The following is a 23,667-nucleotide window of genomic DNA, read 5'->3' on the forward strand; positions in this document are numbered from 1 at the left end:
TTGCCAGGTATCTAGCACTTCTGCTTCTTCCTCCACCTTCTTACCCATCAAGACTCAGACAGAGCAGTCACCTCTTTACTTTTGAGCTGATTGTTTCTATAACTATAATTGCCCCTTTACACTGGTGGAACTCAAACTGGTCCTTCATCGGTCTGGCAGTACATCAGTTGAACCTGATGATATACACTATGAAATGCTGCACCATCTATCTCCTGCTTCTCTTGCTAGTCTTCTTATTGTTTTTAACCAGATCTGGCAGGAGAATGTTTTTTCTGATCCCTGGCACCACACTATTGTCCTACCTTTCTCTAAGCCTTGGAAGGATCCCAAGGTTCCTTCACACTACTGTCCATTTGCTTTGATGAGCTGTCTCTGTAAGACCTCAGAGAAGATGGTTAATGCTCATATCATTTGGTTCCTCGAATCAGACAACCTCTCGCCCACCCAGTGTGCGTTTCGATGACAGCACTCCATCATGCACCACTTGATTTGACTTAAGACGTCAATCAGAGCAGCCTTTCTCAAACGACCACATCTTGTATCAATATTCTTTGACATTGAGAAGGCTTATGATATAACATGTAGGTATGGCATTTTGCGAGACCTTCATATATATGGGTAACGTGGCCATTTGCCCATTTTTATTAAAAGTTTTTGAATGGAGAGGAGATTCCAAGTTTTTCTACTTTGACTGTAAACTGACCTTTATACCACACATCAAGCAGCTACAGGTCAAATGTACAAGAGCACTGAACATCTTCCATGTCCTCTCTTCCACCACTTGGGGAGTGAATCGATGTTCTATGCTAAAGATATATCGTGCTCTTATTAATTCGAAACTTGACTCTGCCAGGACCTTGGCCTTAAAGGTGCTGGACCCCATTTATCATCAAGGACTTCTGCTCTGCGCTGGGGCTTTCTGCACTTCCCAGTTCAGAGCTTATACATAGTCTCATTAGCCTTCTTTGCACCTCCATTGTTTGCAACTGTTTTTACTCTATGCTTTGAAACTTCATTCCTTACCAGAGCATCTCACCTGGGGTTGTGTTTTCCTTTCTCATTGGGCTATACTTTTTCAAAACAGATGATGTGCCATTGTTCCTTTTAGCCTTCATATCCATGTGCAGTTGGATGAATTGGGTCTGGCCTTGGATAACATTGTTGTATTTGCTGGTCAGCCCATCCCACCATGGCTTTCTACAGTTCCCAAATGTGACCTGTCTTTAACTCATCTGAGAAAAGCAGACACTCCTTATTGGAAATACTGTCTGTTATTTGCTGAACATCTTTTCAACCATCCCTCCATTCCTATTGATACAGATGGTTAATATTCAGGTGACTGTGTGGGCTCTGCCATGTTTTATTGTGGTTTGGTCATTGCATATAGAATCTCCTCTACAGCTGCTGTGTTCACTGCTGATCTGTATGCCATTTCTCTTGCCCTGGATTGTGTAGAAGCTAAGCAGTACTCAAACTGCACTATTTATATTGACTCGCTTAGTTCTCTACTGGTCCTGGAATCATTTGATGTTAGTTCACACCCTGTTCTCGCCAATGTTCAAAACCTATTTCTCTTTAACATTACTTCTATCCAGTTTTTCTGGATTCCGGGCCACATTGGTATTCGCGGGAACGAGCTCACTGACACCGCAGCTAAATCTGTCTACTCTGGCACTATCACTGCTGGTCCTGTATTCAAGGCTCAGCTCCAGCCAGTCAACTGCCAGTCAACTTGAAACAAGCAACATGAAAAGAAGCTTTTCCAAATAAAACCCTATATTGGACTTTGGTCCTCTTACTTCTGTAAGGATCAGAAAGAGGAAGTTATTCTAACTAAACTACACGTTGGTCACAGTTTTTAACTCATTGTTTTCTTTTATCTAGAACTGATGCACCAGTGTGTAGTCTGTGTAACACTCAGGTCACGATAAGCCACATTTTACTTTCTTGCTGTCATTATGCCTCTCGCCGAAGGCACCATTTTAAACATGTTCTATCCCAAGGTTTGTCCATAATGTTACAGTGTTATTGGTGATGGTGACACTGTCTACCTTGGAAATGTTTTTAGTTTTTTAAAGGCCATTAATCTTTAATGCCATTTAAGTTTTTTAATTTATACATTAGACCTTTTTTAATGTGATTCACTTTTAAGAATCAAAGTTCATCTAGTTTGATTTGAAATTAGGAAATGGCCATAACATCAAATAACTTGAAACCAAGACTGGAAAGGCCAACTTCGAGCGAACAACTAATGCTGCTGTTTGAACTACCCATTAGTCATCCTGGAGAGTTATTAAAATTTTGCTACAAGTCTTTTAAAACTTTTATTACTTTCATTTTTGAAAATAGCCATAACCTCAAATAACTTGGAATCAGGATTGGAAAGGCCAACTTCAGGTGACTGGTGGTTTTTGTACTTACCTGCTAGTCTTCCTGGCAAGTTATGATAATTACAATTATACTACAGAAAGTCCTTTACAACTTGTATTACTCTAGTTTTCTCTTAATGGTGTAGACTGATGTAAACATTTGTTTTATGCTATTTATATTATTTTCTTAACTTTGTTTTGTTTTACCTTAATTTCCTTTTATGAATTTTACTAAATTTACTTTAACTTTTTATTGGATGTTTGGTGCAGATAGCCTAGCTGTTTTGTGCCATAAAACATCCAATCAACCAACCAACCTAAATTAAACACCTACCTACCCAAAAGACTTGCAAGACACCAACCTTGTGACAATTCTCACATAAGTTCATGGGTGTTCAACCATATATTTATCAACATATGGTGATGTATTATAAAGCAAAACTCTCTACCAGTAGGACTGAGAGACACCTCATTTTACAAATTAGCCCTTTCCATTCATTCATGAAAATCTTCATTCTTTTACCTCATACAGTTGTGTCAAGATGTTTGTGTTTGCTTCAACTTGTCAAATAACTTTATTCTTTACTTGTGCAGATAGCCTAGTTGCTTTGTGCCATAAAACATCAAACCAATTTTACTTGTTTTAACATAATCTCTTTGAATTCACAACTCAATATGAATTCTCATTCAGTTAATGTGGGTAAAAATATCATTCACACTGACCAAATTGCCAACAATTTTGGAAGTTCTTTACCTGTGGAAGATGTGACAATCATTGTACAATATATGGGAGAATCCTCTACTTCTGTCCCTATTATATATTTCCCTTCTTATGCATTTGATATTGATGCTGAGGATGGTGATATTGAATGTTTTATTTCATTTCCAGGATTTTCTCTGCTTTTCTCCAATGCTTTGGAAAAACAACTTCAATTTTCTATGGGTTTCCAGAACCTTATTACCCAGATATATACTATTCTTTCTCTGTTTTCCATAACCTATAATGCTTCCCATTCCCTCTTACATAACTCTTTCCCCATTTTTTTTTGTTTTACCTTCTCCCCTAATATTACCATATGCATTCATTTTTCTGATTTCATACATTCCTTACTAGCCTTCTTGGCTACCTCTCTCCTCTTCACCTTATGATAGCAGCACTTCACCATTGTCCTGCAAGGCTCATTTTTAACTTGCTTTTTTTATTATTAGGGAGCCCTCAGAAATATTTTTTTTAGTGGTCTGCAAATAGTTTCAGGGATCAATTCTATAGTTCATTTTCAAATGTACCCTACAGTGGAAGTTATCAGAAAAAATCACTGAATTAAGTAGATGTTAAATGAATTGAAAGGAAACAAAAAATATCAACATATTTAAATTTATTTTGCTGTGAACTCATATCTCATGAAAAAAAAAGTTAAACCATCTTTTTTTTATCAGACCACTTAAGTTATTTTTATTTCAAAAGTATGGTATAACAGTAACTTTTTATTTCCCTTTAGAATAGTTCCTTTAATTATTAAAATAAATAATGAAAGAAAATGTATGTATCACTGCCAGTTTAATCTCTTCTTTTGTTCCCTTTTAAAGCATTGTCCTTTCCTGATCAAAATAAATAACACTATGTAACACAAAACTTTGTTCCTGGATAGTACGTGTTATTTCTTAATTGCTTGTGTTGTAAATGTACAGAAAATGGCTATTATTCCCTTCAAACTTGTGGCTTGAATAATGAAATTTAGAAATTAACCTATTTTCTATATAAAAATGAGCAAATTTCCACATTTTAATTTACATAAGGTCTGAATAAAACAACATATGAATCAATATTTTACATGTATTTATACTAAAGTTGTATAAAAATGAACAAAAATATTTAGAAATGACCCAACAAAAACACCAGCTTTGACCTTTGCCTCAGACAGCTTAGGGAAGAAGTCTCAAAGTCACTTGAAAGCTGCAAGCTCCTTATCAACAGCTGTGACAAATTGTTTTATAATTTAAAATACAGTGGTGGGAACAATACCTTCTGGAGGTCCACTGGTGATTCACACTTGACATTGTGCCTCTTCACAGAGAACTCTGTCCGTTGTGCCTCCTGTTGTAGTGTGCTGCAGTGTCCCTGCTGTCCCAAAGGCAAAGATAACAGGGAAACTTAGAAAAGCCTCCTTGGATACCCATCATGAATGCCACTATTTTGAAGTCTTCAGTAATCTCCCAGCCATACTCATCATACTTTAAAGCTTCTAGCAAGGTCTTAATACTGTTGTATTCCTCTTTGAGATGCACAGATACTTAAATTTTAAAAGATCTAAAATTTATATAATATGAAATCTTACTGTTCAAGCAAACAAAAATTGTCTATCTTCTAGTTTTTTGCAGTGCACACAGGTAAAATGAGGTGCCCAGAGTTTGTCTTGATCCCCAACAGGCATGCTGAAATATGTCTTGTAGGCTTCAAACATTTTAGCAGATGCTGTCACAAAGTACTTTTTCACTCTTGTCTTAATAAATTGGCCACATACATAGCAGAATGCGTTTTGAGAATGCTTGCAGCTTCTTGATGCCATCTTTGATACAATCAGATAGGTAGATGTGTTCACTTAGGCAGCTGGAACCAAACTGAAGTGAAGAGTGGTGAGCCCCTGTATATATATATATATTACTATGAAAAGTTCTAGAAAATTCTAAAAGGTTCTTGAAAATTCTTGTAAGTTTGAGAAAATTCTCTATCAGCTACTCAGCACTGAATTTACCTGGAATGTTCTGGAAAATGGGTAAATTTAAAAATTTCATTACCCAGGCCACAAATGCAAAGTTTGAAGAGAAAAATAGGTCTTTTTCCATTTACTTTAGGCATAAGCAATTGGGAAATAACACTTTTAGCCCAGGAACAAGAGAAAGTAAACATTTTGTTACATAGTGTAATGAACTAAAATCTCTGCATCACTGTCAATGTAATTTGTTCTTGTTCTTGTATAAGTCATTAACATCTATCTGACATATTTATCAATAAAATGTCAAACACTTTTGACAGAAAGGTAGAAAAATCATACAACTTATCTTTCCACTACTTTTACAGCAGTCACTTCTTTTATATCCTGAGACAGTTGTTAAATAGTTGTTCATGAATTTGAATTTGTAATAAACAAATACAAAATCTGCAAATTTGCAGCATATTGAAAACATGCAAATAACTTTGTTAGGAAGTGATGAGTTAAACATAAGTTAGTGTCCTTTCCTAATCAAAATAAGTAATGAAAGGAAGTCTAGTATGCTCATGCATCAGTGTTCAGTGATGTCCCAACATTCATTTCTTGTATTTTTCCATTGACCCTCTTCTCCATCACTGTCCTGCACCTGCTTCTCAATTTTTAGACCCTCCCAGCATTTGGTTTCCTTGTGGGAACTGATTCTGAGTTGTAAAGATGAATAACTGTTATGGAATCAAAGTCATTTATTGTAGGCAAGTGGTACATGATCAGAAGTTTGAGTAATTCTGTTAACTCCCAGAAATTTAAGAATGTATTTTTAATGATTTTTAGATAGGTGACTTATTTCAGTTTCAAGTATGTTTATTGGTTTGCTCTCTGTGATTATATTTTTTTTTTTTTTTTACATTTAAACTGTGCAACTTCAAGGAATTAAATCAAAGTTTGTGCCCAGTATGACATTGATTAGAATATTGCAGCAAATATTCATTTATTAGTTAACCAGATCACATTTTTTGTTGAACTTGGGGTATTATGGTGGGGAAAACAAAATACATGGCCTAGCTGACTAATGAATGGGTAAGTACTGTAAAATTTCTTTCAGTGTTATAAATGCAGCTATCAGTTTGGCTTCCAATTTTTGATCTTATTCTGTTAAGTCACATGCTCAATTTTTTTTCTGGCTACACCTTTTTTGTACACCTAAAATGTTTTTGATTTGATATGATAACTTTTTGTCAGTATAAACCACAGTAAGAATGTGACACCTGATAGTGATCAACTTTAACTTTAGGATTGCACCCCTATTATTCAGAACAGACCTTTACTTTACAGAACTTACCAAATTATTTAAAATATATGGTGATGGATTTCACTTTCCAAATCAGTGTTAATAACTCCCTTTATAGTTAATGTCATGGGATCTACAATAACATATTATCTTCACTAGCATGCACATGGTTTAGTAGTATCAAGCATTATTATATAATAATCTTAATTGCTTAAGTTAATATCATGTGATAATAAACACTCTTTGTTTTGGAGAATTTCATATAATTTAGGAAATTTATGCATAAAAGTTGGCAATGAATTATCAATAACAACCATCAATCTGTTTGATTCATTTGACAACTTGAACTAGAAACTGCTGGTTTATTTGGCCTAACCAATACTTATGTTTCTGCATGTGTTCTTATCCAATAGTTTTGCTGCTCAAAATCAACCAGTTTTAATCTAAAGGACAAAAACTGAAAACAGTCTACTGTTATTCTTAGGTGAAGCTTTAGTAAAAATTTTAGACCAATAGTTGAAATGACTTTTTGCATGAGTAACTGTCATAACCAACTTGTCATTGCATCTGTAACTAACAGAGGAGTGTATAAGCCTTTAGCAACAGTAAAAGCTGAATATTTTGTGATTTTAGGTGTCAAAAGAGACAGTGTAAGTACTGAGATTTGAAACACAGTCAATGAGAGTACATGTGTTGAACCAGGAGGTGAAAAATTTTGAATAATTCAACCAGCATCATGTGGTTCTTTATAATAATGCATTTAAAATTGACATTTTTTTCTTTTTTAAGGTTGTAAAGTTGATCATTACATATGTAATAAAGACATAATTAGGAACATTTTTTTAATAAAGCCAGTTTAAAAAATTATTCAGCAACTGGTTTAAAGATTTCTTTCTATCAGAACAAAAACTTTCAAATGTTGGAATATTTCATTTGGTTTAGGAAGTGGTTTTGTTTAAAATGTGTAGTCACAGCAAAAGTTTTCAAACTTTTGGCTGAAGTAAATGGTGAATTTAAGCAATGAACCTCAAGAATTTGTCTCACAATGGTGAAATTATGTTATACATCAGTCATATACTAGTCACAAAATCAGTCCCATTTTCAAGTTTCACTTGTTTAAATAAAAACTGAAAAGAGATTGTGATTTATTTTTTACATGGCACATTTATAGATGGCTTCATTTAAAATTTAATGAAATTTCAAAATATTTTCTTTGTAGTTGTTACAGTTTTACAGTTACAGTACAACAGAGTAGCATCATCAACTTTACTGTACGTAATTTGAATCAACAATCAGAATTGGGCCAGTTTTGCTCCATAATTACTGCAGTCTGTGATTTCTAATTACTTATTAAAGGTATTAGCACTTAGATTAAAGTAAAGTACAGAACAATGTTTCAACCTTCTTAGGTCATCTTCAGGTTGATAAAGTTTTATGTATATATGTAGCAGATATTTTTTATTAGCCTAAAGTTATTATTTCTTTCTGAATAATCTTTTATTCACTAGTTTCACTTGATTTTTTAAAAATCATCAACAAAATAAATTAACATTTTTGCTTAAACTAGTGAAAAATATTAAGTATTTTATGATAAAAATTTAAAATGCAGTATAATAGTTTATAAAGTGTTAAGTACTTGAGTCTTCATAGTACCTTAGTGGGTCAGCAATACCTTTATGGATAGGCAGCTCTAAATTCCTAGATTCATTTCTTCACAACATAATGAAATTAAATAGTCCATTTTATGGCTTTGTGCTAAAAAACAAAGAAATGTGAGTCATGTAAAAGACAGAATGAAACATTTGGATAGTTTGTCATTCAGTTCAAAACTGATGTTAAGTAGAAGAATACAAATATTAATTTAGATATGAACTTGGATTGTAATGTAGTGGTTAGTGTGCCAGACTGTGAATGAAGGTTCATGGTTTACTTCCACTTGCAACAAAATCATGCTTCACACTTTTGGGCAGTCTACACATAATGAGTGATGATTAAATCCCACGATTTAATTATGGTAACCCAACAGTTGGCAGTGGATACTGATAACTAGATGCTTTCCATGCAGTCTATCCATTCAAATTAGGGATGATTAGTGCAGAAAACTATTACAGTAAACTCTCGTTGTAACGAAGTCGTAGGGACCAAAGAGAATTGTTCGTTACAAAAGAAGTTCGGTAAAAAGGATTTTTTTTTTCATTCACTAGCCAAGTCTGGTAATGGTAGGCCCTATAACTGATGGCTGTTGCAGTACCGGTAATTGGATTAAAGACTCAGAAGTCACACATGTGTAAACACTTAAAACACATTTAATGAAATTCAAAAGGAAAATTAACAGCACTTGTAAAAAAAAAAACATGTCAAAAAAAAAAAACATTCATAATATAGACATATGTAATTATAATGTACAGGATACAAACACCAGCAAGAACGTCTAACTGGAGTCACTTGAAATATTGCACAATGCTTTTTTGCGAACTGCTGTCCCTCTGGCACTTGGTCACAAAACGCTCCATCATTTTTAATTGAGAGATAAACTGTCCTGCATTAGCCTGGTGTTCAAGATATCTCTGAAGTTGCAGGCACATCTCACGAGCTGCAGAATGTGTTGGGATGGGGGGTTCCTCATTGTCGTCATCTTCACTTTCACTGTCATTTTCTGGTGTCTGTTTATTTTGCACCATGGCCACAATATCACTGTCTGTCCGGGGCGCGCTAGTGATCAGATCATTATCAGCAGTCTCGTAGTCATCTGCTGTGCCATCCACCGTAAACCCAGTGTCATTCAGCCGTGTCAAGAGCTGGGCCAATGGTATGTCATCCTCGGGGTCCTCACTGTTTTCTGCTGGCTCTGGAGAGGAGAAGCCACAAGTTCTGAAGCAATTGGCTATGGTTGATTGCCTTACCAATGACCAGGCAGAGCGTAGCAGTCGCATGGCTTCAAGCACAGTCACAGTGAAAACACTTTTATTGTCTATTGAATCAATAAGACGCTGTAGCAGTAGGGTGCGGTAATGATGTTTTAGATTGGCAATGATGCCTTGGTCCATGGGCTGTGTCTTGCTTGTGGTATTGGGAGGCAGGAACACCAGCTTGATGGCCTTAAGTCCAGTGGGGTTGGAGTGGGTGGGGCAGTTGTGAATTATCATAAGGACCTTTCTTTTCTGCAGCACAAAACACAGTTTTGCTGCCTTTCCTAAAAAAAAAAAAAGAAAATGTACATGGTTAATGTCTTGAAATTAAAAATGAAACATTTACATGTCAATAATCTGAAGAAAATCATAAAATAACAACTTCTATAGAAAACACAGGAAAATATTTTAACCTGCTTTTGACACTCACCTATGACAAGTAAAGGAAGCTTCTCGGTGCCGTCCATATTGGCGCATACCAAAACAGACAGCCGCTACTTCGCTCGCTTCCCGCCGTGACAGGAGTCTCCCTTGATAACAAGAGACTTGTCTGGCAGAAGTTTAAAGAATAAGCCAGACTCATCTGCGTTGAAGACATCCCGTGGGCTGTAGTTTTCTAGCAGGCGTGGCAGTGTTGTTGATGTCCACTGGTTTGTTTGCTCTGGTTCTACACTACCAGACTCGCCACAGATCGTACGAAATTGAATGTCGTGTCTTTTTTTGAATCGGGTTAACCACCCATCACTCATGCAAAAGTCAGTGATTCCCATTTGATCAGCAAGTTTTTTTGCCTTTGCTTGCATAACAGGCCCAGAGATAGGAACATTCTCTGATCTAGCATTTTTGAACCACAGAAGCAATGCTGCTTCTAGGTCAGAATGTTTTGCAGTTTGCATGCGTTTTCTATTGGGACAAAAGTTGTCTCGAGAAGACAACATGGCCTCTTTATTTTTCAACCATGTTGACAAAGTGTTCAGAGGCACATCAAATGCTTTTACTATTTCTGTTTTTGTTTTAACTTTTTTTTCAACTTCTTCTATTGCTGCAATTTTAGTTTCTATCGATACAAGCTTGCGCTTCGCCATGATCAATGATTAATGACCTGTTTAATTTGACTGTGATTAGCCTTTTATAGGCCACAGCATGCAGGCTGCCCAAGCATAATCTACTCAAGCCATAATCTGAAAATTTTATATCTAAGCTAATTTTTGCTGGGAGGGCGGGTGAGTTGGGGCAGGCAGGGGTTTAAAGTGTTATTGACCATAATTGTTGTAAAAACATTGCTAGGCTAATCTACTACCCCATCTGCAGTCTGCTATTTCTCAAGTGTAAGATTTTGATGGTGGCACCACACATTGTTGCGCGGAGACTGACTAATTGCACTTGTTAGCGGCGTAGCGGGTGGTCGGCAGCGGTGACAATTAATTTAGGGAAGAAGAGAAAAATAAATATCTTCGTACCTGGTTTGATACAAAGGATGTAATATTGATGTTTTTCACACCCTAGGGACTATAATTATACATCATTACAAGCCGACACTTCGATACATGCAGTTCAGTTCAAGGGGCTTTTGTTACTATGTATTTATATGGACAGTTGGCCGGACCAGTCAACAACTTCAATACAAGTGATATATTCGGTTTTAGCGACTTCGAAACAATGAGAGTTTACTGTATATAGCTTTGCACAAATATTCAAAGCAAGTAATCAGTATAAATTAACCCATGTGTCTAACTTTGTTTGTCTTGCAGTTTGAAGTTTTTGTACCTTTATGTGATGTTCAACAGAGTTTAAAGAAAGGAGAAGTCATTGAGGTGAGTTTTTATTTTACAACAATTTCATGTTCTTGTTTTTCAATATGGCTTCCCAAATGGACAAGTTACTCAAATTATTTGGTCTTCTCTGTAGGCTGTTCTTTTGGTGAATACTATGTATTTTATTAGCACTTCTCAGTTGTTTCAGTTCCAGTATATTCTTATGGATTTGAAAACTTTGCAGACTGGATCTGCTTGGAGTGTAGAAGTGAATGGTACTTTGGTCTCTTTTCTAAGACTTTTTACGTTAAAAGTAAATGCTGTCTGACAGAGATTGAAATGTATTTCTCTAGTGTTTGTATTTAAACTTGGTTAGTATAACATAAATCTTTTAATATAATATTATGATCAGGGCTACCTTTACTAAATAGACAAGGTAGGCAATTGCCTATGGATAAAAAAATAGGGATTTTATAAAATAAAAATAATTTTACCAATGAATTCATTAGCCATTTGTTTATAATATTATCTCTCTCATCATGTTTCCCCTAATGAAACATGTCTGCTTCAGATAGATGAGTGGTTTCAGAGCATTTACTTTCTCTCTTTGTACAGTGCATTTTTTTGTTTTTACAGAATATGTGCAAAATAAAATTATTCTAAAAATTAGCAAGAGGAAATTACTGAACTTTTAAAAAGTAGGCGACTGTAGTATACATTTGGCAAGGTCATCAAACAAGTAATTTATTCATGAAGTATTTAAAATAAAAATATCCTTACAAAATTGTATTTAAGTTTTTCAAAAAAGGTGACAGTTAGGGCAGTGATGACTATAGTGGTTGAGCAGTATTTTTCAAACAATGTCTCTTATGGTACTCAATATCAAGAAAGAAAAGAGTAGAGATGCAAATTTGGTAAACTGAAACAATGACCTCAGGTTTTTGCATTGTGAAACTAAAAAAAAGAAAAAAAGTCAAGAGACAATAATTAAAATAAGAGAACTTTTAAAATTATCGTAAAGACAATTTTAAAGAGGATAAGCAAATAGAAAGCAAAAATGTATGTGTATTTTGTTTGGATGATGCAGTGTTATTGTCAAAAACTGACACAAAGTTGCAAAAGCTGTTGACTGAAATAGGACTGCTACATATGTCTGCAGCTGAAATATGGTTTTCCTAAAAATTGCCATGGAGTCAAATTCACAATGGTGGTAAAGAAATATTAGGAAATTAGTTGAGTAGTCAGTGATATGCAACTCAGTGTTTTGTTTTTCTAAAGAATTTTCAGCACATTTATACAGTTTTTTATTCTAAGTTATTCAAATATGTATTAAACAAATGTTTGTTATTCTTTCTTGTTTAAGTCATTACTTATGCTAAATTGTTTATTGATATCAGACAACATATTTCTAAAACATTCCTGCAATTTACTAAATGAACTGATTACATTTACATAATTACATTGTACATTGATTACATATACATAATGATTTCTAAAGAAATTTAGGTTTTAATATTAATAATGCTTGATTATTTTGTTCTTATTTTTCCTACCTTCCCTACAGGGAGTGCTGAAAATGAATCCAAAGGACTACAAAGACTCTTACATTAGTGCACCAATTATTCTTGGTAGTGTTTTCTTTTATGTTATGCTTTATGATGTCTCTTACAAAAAATAAAGATAATTAAAAATTAGAGTTTCAGACTTGGGAAAATTAGTTTTTAATTAGTTTTCATTGATTTTATTTTGTATTTCCTCTTTTAAATTGTCTTCTGTTTTACTTTGTTTTAATAAATATTTTTTTTGTTCTGTTTATTGTTTATTAAATAGATATAAGAGTAACTGGTGTTAAAAAAATATAACTAAATATCAACCTCCTTTATGAAAAGGAAAGTTTGAATTTGCCTATAATTTTCCTTTTTGAAAAATTGTTTGCTTTTGTATGTACTCAGTTTTTGTCAATGGTATATTCATAAATTGCTGTACATAAATAGTACAAAGTTGAATGGTTTTTATTCCTTTTATATATAAATTAGTTATTCAGGAGAAAAATGAATCATGGCTATTTTTCTTTCAAAATATGAAACTTGAATTTTTTTCTTGTGGAAAATATGGATCTCTATGACTTAATTTTTCAGTTAGAAAGTACACCACATTGAATAACTTTATTTTTGTCATTATGTAGCAAAAATATTATAACAACTGACATAAGTTATTTAAGAAATATATATTTGGTTGTATTAAAAACTTTAAGTAACCAATAGTCATTGTGTTGATTCTTAAAATCACTTACTTAAAAAATGTTATACAATGATAGTTATATAAACAGATGTATACAAAATGGGAAGAACCTTCTGAAACAACAGTAAATAATGTCTGTTTTTATTTTTATGTTCTTTGATAATCACTAATAACAAAGCTTTAAGGTTCTTCTGCATTTGTAAGGATTTAATTATAAACTGTTATTTTTTTTAAGCTTTCAATGATCTTTTAATAGGTTTGAAGTTTTTAACTTTGATATATAATTCAGGCACTTACTAAATGTGCTTTGTTTCAAAAGTCTGATATTGGTTAGTTAAGATTCAACATGTTAAAAGTATAAATAGAAAAATGTGGTTATGAATTTGAAAATAGTGGCGAGTTTAAAATGAAAAATATATGGTTTTGCTAACTGTTCTTATATACTTCATGCTGGATATAGGACGCTCAGATGGACATTTATACTGGAGACATAAATAACAAAAATGATTTGTTGTAGCTGAATAATTTATTCAGTGTTCCACGGAAGAAACAGGTAAAACTTGTTATAGCTTTTGTGTAACTAATATTAAATAACATTTTTCTCTATATAAATTGTATAATTACTTACACAAGTTTATTTTGGCCAATCTTAAAGAAAAGTAATTCTAATACGATGGATCACCTCCTTGCACAGATTAACTATTTTCCTCTTGAGATCACACCATTCTACCTTAGTCTTACATGCCATCAGCCTTGAAAAATCCCACCTAAAGTTTGTATGAAATGTGAAATTCATGATGATTTATCACACACCAAAACCCTCCACTAATAGGAGTGTGATACACATTCTTGTACAAATTCTCTCTCACAATTTGCACATTCTCTTCCTAAGCACATTTGCAATTATGTATGTATGTCTTTGCTGAGACTTATTAAAGTAATTACTTCTACAACTATATTTTCAACCTTTCAATATGAATTCACAGATTAACATGAATTCTTTTTTCTGCTGTTGAGTACAAATATCACTCGCAGTTTTTAACAATTTGGGAAGCTTTTGCCTGTTGAGATTGTGACAGCCTTCATGTATTGTGAAATGTGCTGTTCAGGCTGAAAGTGTGGTGTGAATAATAGTAATATTACATCTTCCACTTTGTGATAGGGTCTATATTGCACCCTGAGCCTTCTTCCATTCTTGTCACAGATTTTAAAGCAGAAGTTGGGAGAAATAATATGGAGCAACTTTCTACCCAGTACTTCTCTACCTATTGAATATCTCTCAACTTTGTTGTCTTACATACCAGTGTTTCTTTTCTTTTCCTATGTTAGTGCTGCACCTGGCATTTATTTCATGTTTCAATTCACTTCTCCTATTTTGTGCCTCATCCTTCCTGCCCTACCAGGTAACATGAAGATGTTGTTTAGATATATTTTGCTCACTTAACACACAAATTGTAGGACTTAATGTTTAGACATAGTCTCCTAATCCTTAATTATTTTATTGTGGAACTAGGCACATTGTACCTGCTAAATAAGCATGTAAGTAACCGTGATAGTATTGGGTTGAGGAATAATTCGTGAGCGTTTTTTCAAGTTAAAAAATATATTCATAAATGAAACGCTTTCGCAAAATATTTCATGTCATTTGGTAGATAATTTTTTGCTCTAATAAATGGTGTGTTTGATTTTCATATGTCTTTAATTTTTGCTTTCATTTTCAGCTCATTAAATGGAATGTCAAGTGGACAAAATCGAGCGTTTTCGACACCATCTGCTTTTCACATTTAATTTCTTGCAATTTCGTTTACAACAATGCATACTATATACCTATGTATTACATGAAATAAAGTATCATAATATATGTTTTGGGTGTAATGTGTTCATGCATTGAAGTATTGTATAGTCTTGCATGTAATGCTTGAATGAAATTATTTAAAAACGCTCACGAATTATTCCTCAACCTAATACTTATAACATTTGATATTATATGCATATCTCCACAAAATGTTTTCAGATTATCATTGATCATTACAAGAGTTTCATACACAAAATTTCAGGTCTTTTAATTAAGTATCAAAATTTTTAATTATTTGTCTAATATGCAAAGTAATTTTGATGTTAAAAATATTTTTCTTATCTATACCTTGTCAAATTACATTTGTGTAGTCTCTCTAACCTCCTAAATAAATAATACTTAGTACATGGTGTACTTAGTACACATCCTTGTTATTGGTTATTTATTACTAACCATGTACACACCTTGTTAATCTTTATTAATAGTTCTTACTCCTTAACATGTTCACATGTTAGATAATAAAATGTAATGTTTTGATGTAATTTATTATTCTTATCATGTCTACTTAGAAAGTAATGTTTACATATAGTTCATTATTTCTTTACATGTAGGCATAGAAGATAATGCTTTGTCTTAGTTGATTATACCTTGCTAAGTAAACATAATTGTTAACGTTTGATTCTAGTTCCTTATTTTTCAATATGTATACCTAGAAGTTAATGTTTTATGAAGATACTCATAGTGTATTGAACATTATTTTATGGAAACACAAAGTACAAAGTAATTATTAGGTCAGTCAGTTTGATTGACCTGGTGTTGAGAGAGTTAACATGTCCAGCTGGAAGATACTGTTTTGATATTGTTAATAACTTTTTAATATATAACTCTTTGGGGTTAATGTTTGCTGCAGTTCATTACTTTTTTTGTACATGTCCGTAAAATATAATGTTTAGATACAGTTACTTCCTCCTTGCTATCATACTTAAAATATCATATTTAGTCCTGGTTTATTAATCTTTTCCACACACACAACATTTGATGTTTAGAAATAATTGTATTCTTGTATGTTAAAGTTTATTTCTCATTCATTACTTCACATATACAGAATACATTTGTAACCATACTTCATTACTCTTTATGTCACTCAGAAGATAATGTTTTGTAATAGTACATTGCTGCTTAACATGTAGACTCAGTAGGTACTGATTACTTGTAGTTAATTGTAATATGTACAATGGGTAGTTGATACTTCAACCCAGTTCCTCTTTAACAAGCACACTTTGACATTCATGTTTAATTGTCTTTCATTACTCCTCAACATTTACATAAATTATTAATTCTGTGTTAATCTCCTTGACTTTGATAATGTTGTATAAACATCATTTGTTACTCCCTAACATGTTATCTTAACTATTAATGTTTTATCTTAAATCTACTTCATATTCTGTACCCATGGATGGTTGTGTTTAGTTCTTATCCATTACTCCTCAACAACACACACATATACAATACTATTTCATTGTAGTTAATTACTTCTTAGCATTTACATGTAGTGGATAATGTTTTGTTTTTGTTCAATGCTCCAAAACATATCCAGATTAATTACAACTTCACATACCCTTAGTAGATAGGGTATAGACACAATCATTTGCTCCATACATTGTCACTCATCAGTGTTTATATAGGCTGCTTACTCTGTAACATGTACTCTTAGAAGATAATGTCTAATTTTTTTCCACCTTCCTTCCTTCCTTTACATACACATCCCAAAGAGAGTATTCAGACTTTGTTTTGAGTCATTGCTATCAGAATGGGTTTCATAACTTGTCATGGCTTTTAAAAATAGGATTTTATGGTTACCTCATGCACTAGCTCCATTTAAAAAAAAAAAAAAATCCAGACTGAAGGATTGATGGTATACCATATGTGAATTCTCTTTCCTCCCTTGGAATGGAGTGTGGGAAACCTTTGCCACTAGGATGAAGGACCCTGGAGAATCCACAGTGGTTGGGACCTGAAATCAGGTGCTAAAACATACAGTTCCTCTATACTGAGAAATGGGGCAGGAATGTTTCTAGAGCGTAGTTTGGACCACCCCAAATGTATTTTGAACACTCTCTCCTTTTTACTTTGCCAACTCCTGTAAGGTCATAATCTCAGTGCTTTTGCTTGTGAAGTTATTGATATTTCTTCATATCTAACTGTAATGTATCAACTATTAACCCTACTACCACAGCTGGCAAGGGGGCCATCGAGTGTGATGGTTGAGTGGTGGTTTGTTAGATATCCTTATTTTGCATCCACTGCAGTTCTTTCCTCCTGAAACTGTTGTGGGACTTTAGTGTTTAACCAGTGAGGAGCTTTTCACAGATATTTTTCACATGTGCCCCTCTTCCACAGTTGGTAGTTGGTACTGAACTGTTGAGTCTGAAGGTCAAAGTTTGGACATGCCTCAACCTAATTACATTAATTGGCCTTCTAACAGTTTGTGTTCAAGCTCTCATGTACCTTTTATATCCCATTTTGTGACACATTTTGGGCATCACACCTCTACCCATTGTTCAATTGAGTGAAAAGTATAACTTGATTGAGATGAGATGCAATAGAACCCCTGCCAAATGATGTCACACTGAAGGGGTTTTCTTTTGTCAACCTTGAAGGCTCATTTAGGTAGTTTCTGCTCTGGTCTCTCCACCATCTCAGTGTGGGATTTTAGCTAATCTGTGATGGAGGTGTCTCATTGTGTAAAAATTGTTTTCCTCACCTGATAATCTTATTTATGGTATTACTCACCTCTGTACACCTATCTTTCTACCCAAGTGTACTTTTCTTGTTTGCCCTATCAAAGAATGAGAACTTTCACATCCAAATGAAGAGGGTTATTTTGCACAAGAAAGTGTGTTACACTCCTTTTGGTTGAGGGTTTTTCTACATCATACATCATCATGCAGTAGTGGAAGTTCACGTGCTTCATGTGAATTTCAGGTGAGAGTTTAAGAAGGCTGGTATCATGCAAGTCTTTAAGGTAGGACAATGCAAGCTTAAGAGGCAAATAGATAATAAGTGCATGGAAGTAAGTATCCATCAGAAATACTCTTTTCAGATATGGAAAATGTTAACTCTTCTTAAATGCACAAATACAAAAGAAACCTGAAAGCTATATGATGTTAGTTTTATTGCTTGTTTAATGCATAAAATGGTGTCAAATTTCACTAATAGGAGAACAATGATAAGTGTACTAGTAACATAAAAAAACTGAGGTATTAACAACCAAAGTTTACCTTGTTATTGTATGTACAATTTTATGGCTCTATCACATTCTTATTTTTCCACTGTTCAGACTTTTTTTTTCATGAAATAGAAACTACTGAAGTCTCAATACAATGATAAAATTGCAGCTAGGAAGGATAACTTTCTTCTCGTTTAGTGCTTTTAAATCACCACATAAACTAGCAATGCTTTCTATATTCATTGACCACATTTCTATATTTGATGAATTTTAAAGTTTTGTGGTAAAAATAAATCTTTTGTTTATTTTTTCTAAATATAACATTATAAGCTGTACATGCTAAATTTTATATCAAACTTAAGAAATTAGTCAAAATAATATGATGAAAATTTTGTTTCCTATATTAGTTTTTAAATACTATATTCTACTCAATTATTAAACATTAATGTTTTTACCTCTTTAAATTTTCAAAAAATATCAAGTATAAAAACCTTTTGTATTTAATTTTAACATCTTTAGGCATAAGTTAGTATATTAAAATATTGATTTTGTTTTTACTTTCAAACTCATTTTTATTAAGACCTCCATATTGCAGTACAATGTAAGAAAGGTCAAAGTAGAAAAAATAAAGACTTACATTCTTTTATACATTGGAAATTTTCAAATGTATGATGTAAAAGATATTTCAAAATGCTCATCTCTAGACACAAGTAATGTCTGAATTTTTCAAACCTTTTGATTACTACCTATTTTTTTTTCCATATTGTATAGTGTGATGTTTAAAGTCAGTATTAAGAAATAATATCTATCGAACTAAGATGTTTTAAAATTCTCCACTCGTGCTTTACAGGGTTCACAAGTTTATGAAGACCTCACTAGATACTAGGTGTTAAAAAACCTCACTGCATTGTTTCTGCCTTTCCATCTACTTCAGACTGGGGAAAAAAGTATCAGAAAGGTTAACACTTGCAGTGAGGACCATTAACAACAGACTTGGTGTTTAGAAGGAAACTGTGTTTTTTCTCACTATTACTTTTCTACCAGCATATCCTTTTGGAAGTTTCATTTTAAACTTATTTAACAGAATAGTTGGTTTATGTATATTTATGTGATTTATTTGTGGCAAATGGAACAAGTATTTCATTGCAACAACAGATTTATGTGAGAACAAAAAGTTGTCATTGTTTGAAAGACATTATACTGTTTAGGTATTTTTATATATGTTTTACACAACAATCATCTTTTACATTAGCTGTAATATATATCTAAATGTTTTTTTCTTCAAGTTTAAGACTTTATGTTTTGTTTTTACTAATTAGCTGCATTCTGAGACCAAAAGGTCTTTCACATTACACTTTATAATCTATATTTTTTCATGCCTGGCCTATTCTAAACTAAAGTTTGCCTCATGCATCTTGGCATTTTACTTGTACTCTGACAGATAGTTGTACTATAGTGAAAAACCTTCTTTTGCTACCATAGTAGTTTTCCTCATCTTGCATAGTTAGCTGTATTCCAGGGCTAAAATGAACCTGATTATTTTAACCTGGGAGCTTGTACTATTATATAGCAATATGCATATTAAGGATAATACTTTTTGTTTCTTCCAACTTGTCTTTTTATATGGTTTCTGATTCAATAGTTTGAACTATTTCATTGCAACCTACACTGAAAGGCTTAAATCTGCTTCATCTACATCATTAATTTGTGCCATTGCTTAGCTAGTTGTCCTCTAGGGCTAAACCACATCCTCATGTTAATAGTATTTACCATTTCATAAGTAGTTGTGCTTATTCAATCCTGCTTTTTTGTTTTATTAGTTTATGGTATTTTGTAGTATCGTGCATATCAGAGTTTAAAATTGCTTTTTTAACTCATTAGTTTCTACTGTTTGATAGCTAGTTACACTCTGAAACCTTCTAGTTCAGTACTTGGTACTTTTTCATAGCAAGGCATAGTTTAGGACCAATACTTTTTTCTTGAAACTTATATTTCCACTATCTCATAGTGAACAGCTAAACACCAGCTCTTTCTAGTTTTATTGTTGTACTTCTGGCTGAAACTGTTTTAAAGCAACCTATAGTCTTGATCTGAGAAAGTTTTTACATCTCTGTAACTGTTACTGTTTTGTAGCAGACTTTAGCCTAGTACCAACAGTTTCTGTTTTCTTAATAACTGGTACTGTTTAAAAGCAAACTAGCTTAATACTAAAGCTTCCTTCTGTTTCAGTAACTGGCATTGTTTCATAATGTATACAAATGCAAAGACTGTATTTAAAAATTGTACAAAAGAAGTAAGACAAAGTCTAAGAAAGAAAATACATTAGATACAATGTCAATAAAAATTCTAGTACAACTTGACTTTGATACAATGTTTCACACCTAAACTCTTCTTAAGGTGATGTCTGTTAAAGTCATATATGACTTGAATAATATCATCAAAATAAAGGTTTAGGTCTAGACTTTGTGTCATATTAAATTTTTTTAGATTTTATTTCCATTATACCCAGTGTGTTTTTCTTTCACAAATGCTGGAACTATTTCATAGCAGACTTTGTTTACTATTAATAATTTCTTCTGCCTTAGTATTGGTACCCTTTAACAGCAGACTTTAGTTCTAAGAGTTTTTTAATAGCAAATTTTAGCTTAATGCTAAGACTTTCTTCTGTTTCAATAATAGCCACTATTTCACAGGAAACTTTAGTGTTAGGTCTTTATTCTGTCTTAGTGTCTGGTATTTTTGCATAATGAGTTGTGATAGAGTTAAGAACCAGCTTTTTCTTATAGCTCAGTAATTTGCAGAACTTTAACTTGCTGAAATCCTGGACTAAAATCTTTCTTTGTTGATAAGTATTTTGTACTTCATAGTAAACCACTGTACTGGGAAAAAAAGCAGTATGAAAATTGTATACAACTGGATATATATTACAGGACTTGCTTATGCTACTCATGCAAGACATTAAATACATGGCTATGTTGTGCATTTCAGTGACTGTAGGGTTAAACCTAAGTAAGTTAAAACTTGTTCCACAACACGTGATACCTGCCTAAGATTTCTAATACAAAAGACACTTAAGCTGAATAACATGATCTCAAATAACAAACCCAATCGATTTATCAAGTTTGAGACACTGTATCTACTGATACTTTAAAAACCTGGATATGTAAGTATTGAAACTCAACAGAGTGAAGGTGCCAGTGATGTAAGTGTTTACAAACAAATGGAAAAATCGCACACAAAACCCTAACACACAAACATTGCTGTATGAGATCAGGCCTGGAAGGATGACAGATGCATTCCTCAAATACCTTTCCTTTACAATGTATAATACTACCTACATCCACCTCTCTCTTACACATGTGATGGCATCATCAATGTTACCCTACTCTTAATTTTGTATTTGGGTAACTTAATTAAATTTAAAAGCTTTCCACATGGGCATGTATGTAAGTTACTGCTTTAATTATATACATTGTTATTCTAAAATAATGTGCAATTCACTTTAAGTGTGCATGGAATTATGAAGATTATTTAATATTGTTGGCCATTGATATTTTTAGTGATGATTACTAAAATAAACTTATAATGGCTGTAGTTGTTGCTGTCAAACAAATTCTGGGCCATTTTTTCTAGCTTATGCCAATCAGTTTCAATGAATGCAACTCTTGTTTTATGAATTCATCAACCATATGTATTTCTCATGTGTTGTTCCTCAGATATTTATTACAGTTCACTCTGTAACACTTAAAATTATTTCCTTGTAAACTGTTGAGATTTATTGGTTTTAAAGGTAGAAACATGTGGGGAGGTTAATTGTTTGTGATATGGTAAAAAACTGTAGAAATTTAAAGATGTGTGGCATACTTCCACATATTTTTCCACAAACTTGATTAGTAGGCTAAAAAGTGGACATAGAGCTCTGTAACACATATGATTAGTTTCTCATTTGTCATTTGATTTTATGTTTAAATTGCACAATTCATCTGCTCTTTGTAATAACCACACTATCTACAGGTGTCAGAATTTTGTGTTCTTGTTTACTGATGAACTGCAAAGGTTAAATCTGTATTACGGGAACCAAGTGTGTGTGTGAAAGAATAACACATCGGGGCTTAAACAATGAGATTATTAATATTATTATAAAAAGTGATTAACAGTGTTTTAGCTTCACTTTAATAAAAAGAAAAATTTAAATAGTCTGACTATTTCAAGTTTAGAATGTTTACAGAATATAAACATTTATTATTCAATGCTTTTTGTTCATGAATTCTTCATGTGCTTTAAAGATTCCCGTGTAACACATTTTGATATTTTACATTAATTTTAAGGAGCCAAGTTGTACCACTGTTATAGATTATGCATCAGTCTTAACAAAATATTGTGGTTGTTGTACTTCACTCTTTAAAACACTGACACTAGTTAACAATTAAGAATATAAAGCTAACTTTTTAAATTAATATGTTATAGGAGAGAGGAAATAAGATGTTATTAATGTTGTATAATGTATTGCAAGAAATTCTTGCTGCCATATAATGACCCATTAGTGTTTAATGATGTATGTTTTTTTTCTTACTGCACATATTGTATTTTTTGTTTGTTGTTGTTTTTTCTTAAATTGCCCATAATAATGCCTTTAAGTAAGTGCTAAAAATAAACTAACTCAAGAAATCTATTTAATACTTCTAATTAATAGTGAACCATTATATACTCACCTGTTGTAAAGCACTTACGACAACAAAATCTCACTCGGCAACAGACGTTTATTCTGTGGTCGACTATTGTTATCTAAAGATTAAGAGAACTACTTGTTGTATGCATTCTTCTAGGATTCCAGTGTTGAACACAATCATACCAGCAATGAACAAGGTTGTAAACATCAATGTCCAAAAATTGCCAAATCTTCATTTGCTTATGGGTGGAATATAGTTTTTATCCTGCATTCAAGGCAGTGATTTTGTTTGTGGTGTCTTTCTTCTACCTCTAATTTATATTCTAGAGCTAATACCTGCTTCTTCTAAGTCAGTATTTAGTATAGTTTTAAGCTATTTGTGCTCTGAGTTTAAGATCTGCTTTTTTCATCTCAATAGAATGTAACATTTCATAGGTTGGTGCACTCTATAGCTAATATATTCTATAAGCTTAGTACTTGGTACCCTTTAGTGTGAGCATTAATCTGGAACTAAACATCTGTTTTGTAATGAGCTTTAATATAGAATTTAAAACCTGTTTCATAACAAATTGTAGTTTGGAGCTAAAAACATATTTCATAATGAGCTTTAAGCTAGAACTAAAAACATGTTTTACAGTGAGTTTTAATTTAAAACTAATAAAACCTGTTTCATAGAAAACTCCAATCTAGGACTGAAACCTC

General features: G+C 32.8%; 1 protein-coding gene across 3 annotated transcripts in view; it reads left to right on the plus strand.

Moving 5' to 3' along the window:
• Positions 1-22,578, plus strand: part of LOC143223026 (uncharacterized) — a 35,016-nt gene extending 12,438 nt beyond the window's left edge. For all 3 annotated transcript variants that reach the window (XM_076450382.1, XM_076450381.1, XM_076450384.1), the window contains exons 5-8: positions 11,029-11,091; positions 12,596-12,659; positions 13,733-13,825; positions 19,147-22,578. In XM_076450382.1, coding sequence (XP_076306497.1) covers positions 11,029-11,091; positions 12,596-12,659; positions 13,733-13,770 — 165 coding nt within the window. In that variant the 3' untranslated portion in view covers positions 13,771-13,825; positions 19,147-22,578. The remainder of the gene's footprint in view (positions 1-11,028; positions 11,092-12,595; positions 12,660-13,732; positions 13,826-19,146) is intronic.
• The last annotated feature ends 1,089 nt before the right edge of the window (positions 22,579-23,667 follow it).

This window comes from Tachypleus tridentatus, chromosome 8 (assembly GCF_004210375.1).
Source record: "Tachypleus tridentatus isolate NWPU-2018 chromosome 8, ASM421037v1, whole genome shotgun sequence".
Taxonomy (NCBI): domain Eukaryota; kingdom Metazoa; phylum Arthropoda; class Merostomata; order Xiphosura; family Limulidae; genus Tachypleus; species Tachypleus tridentatus.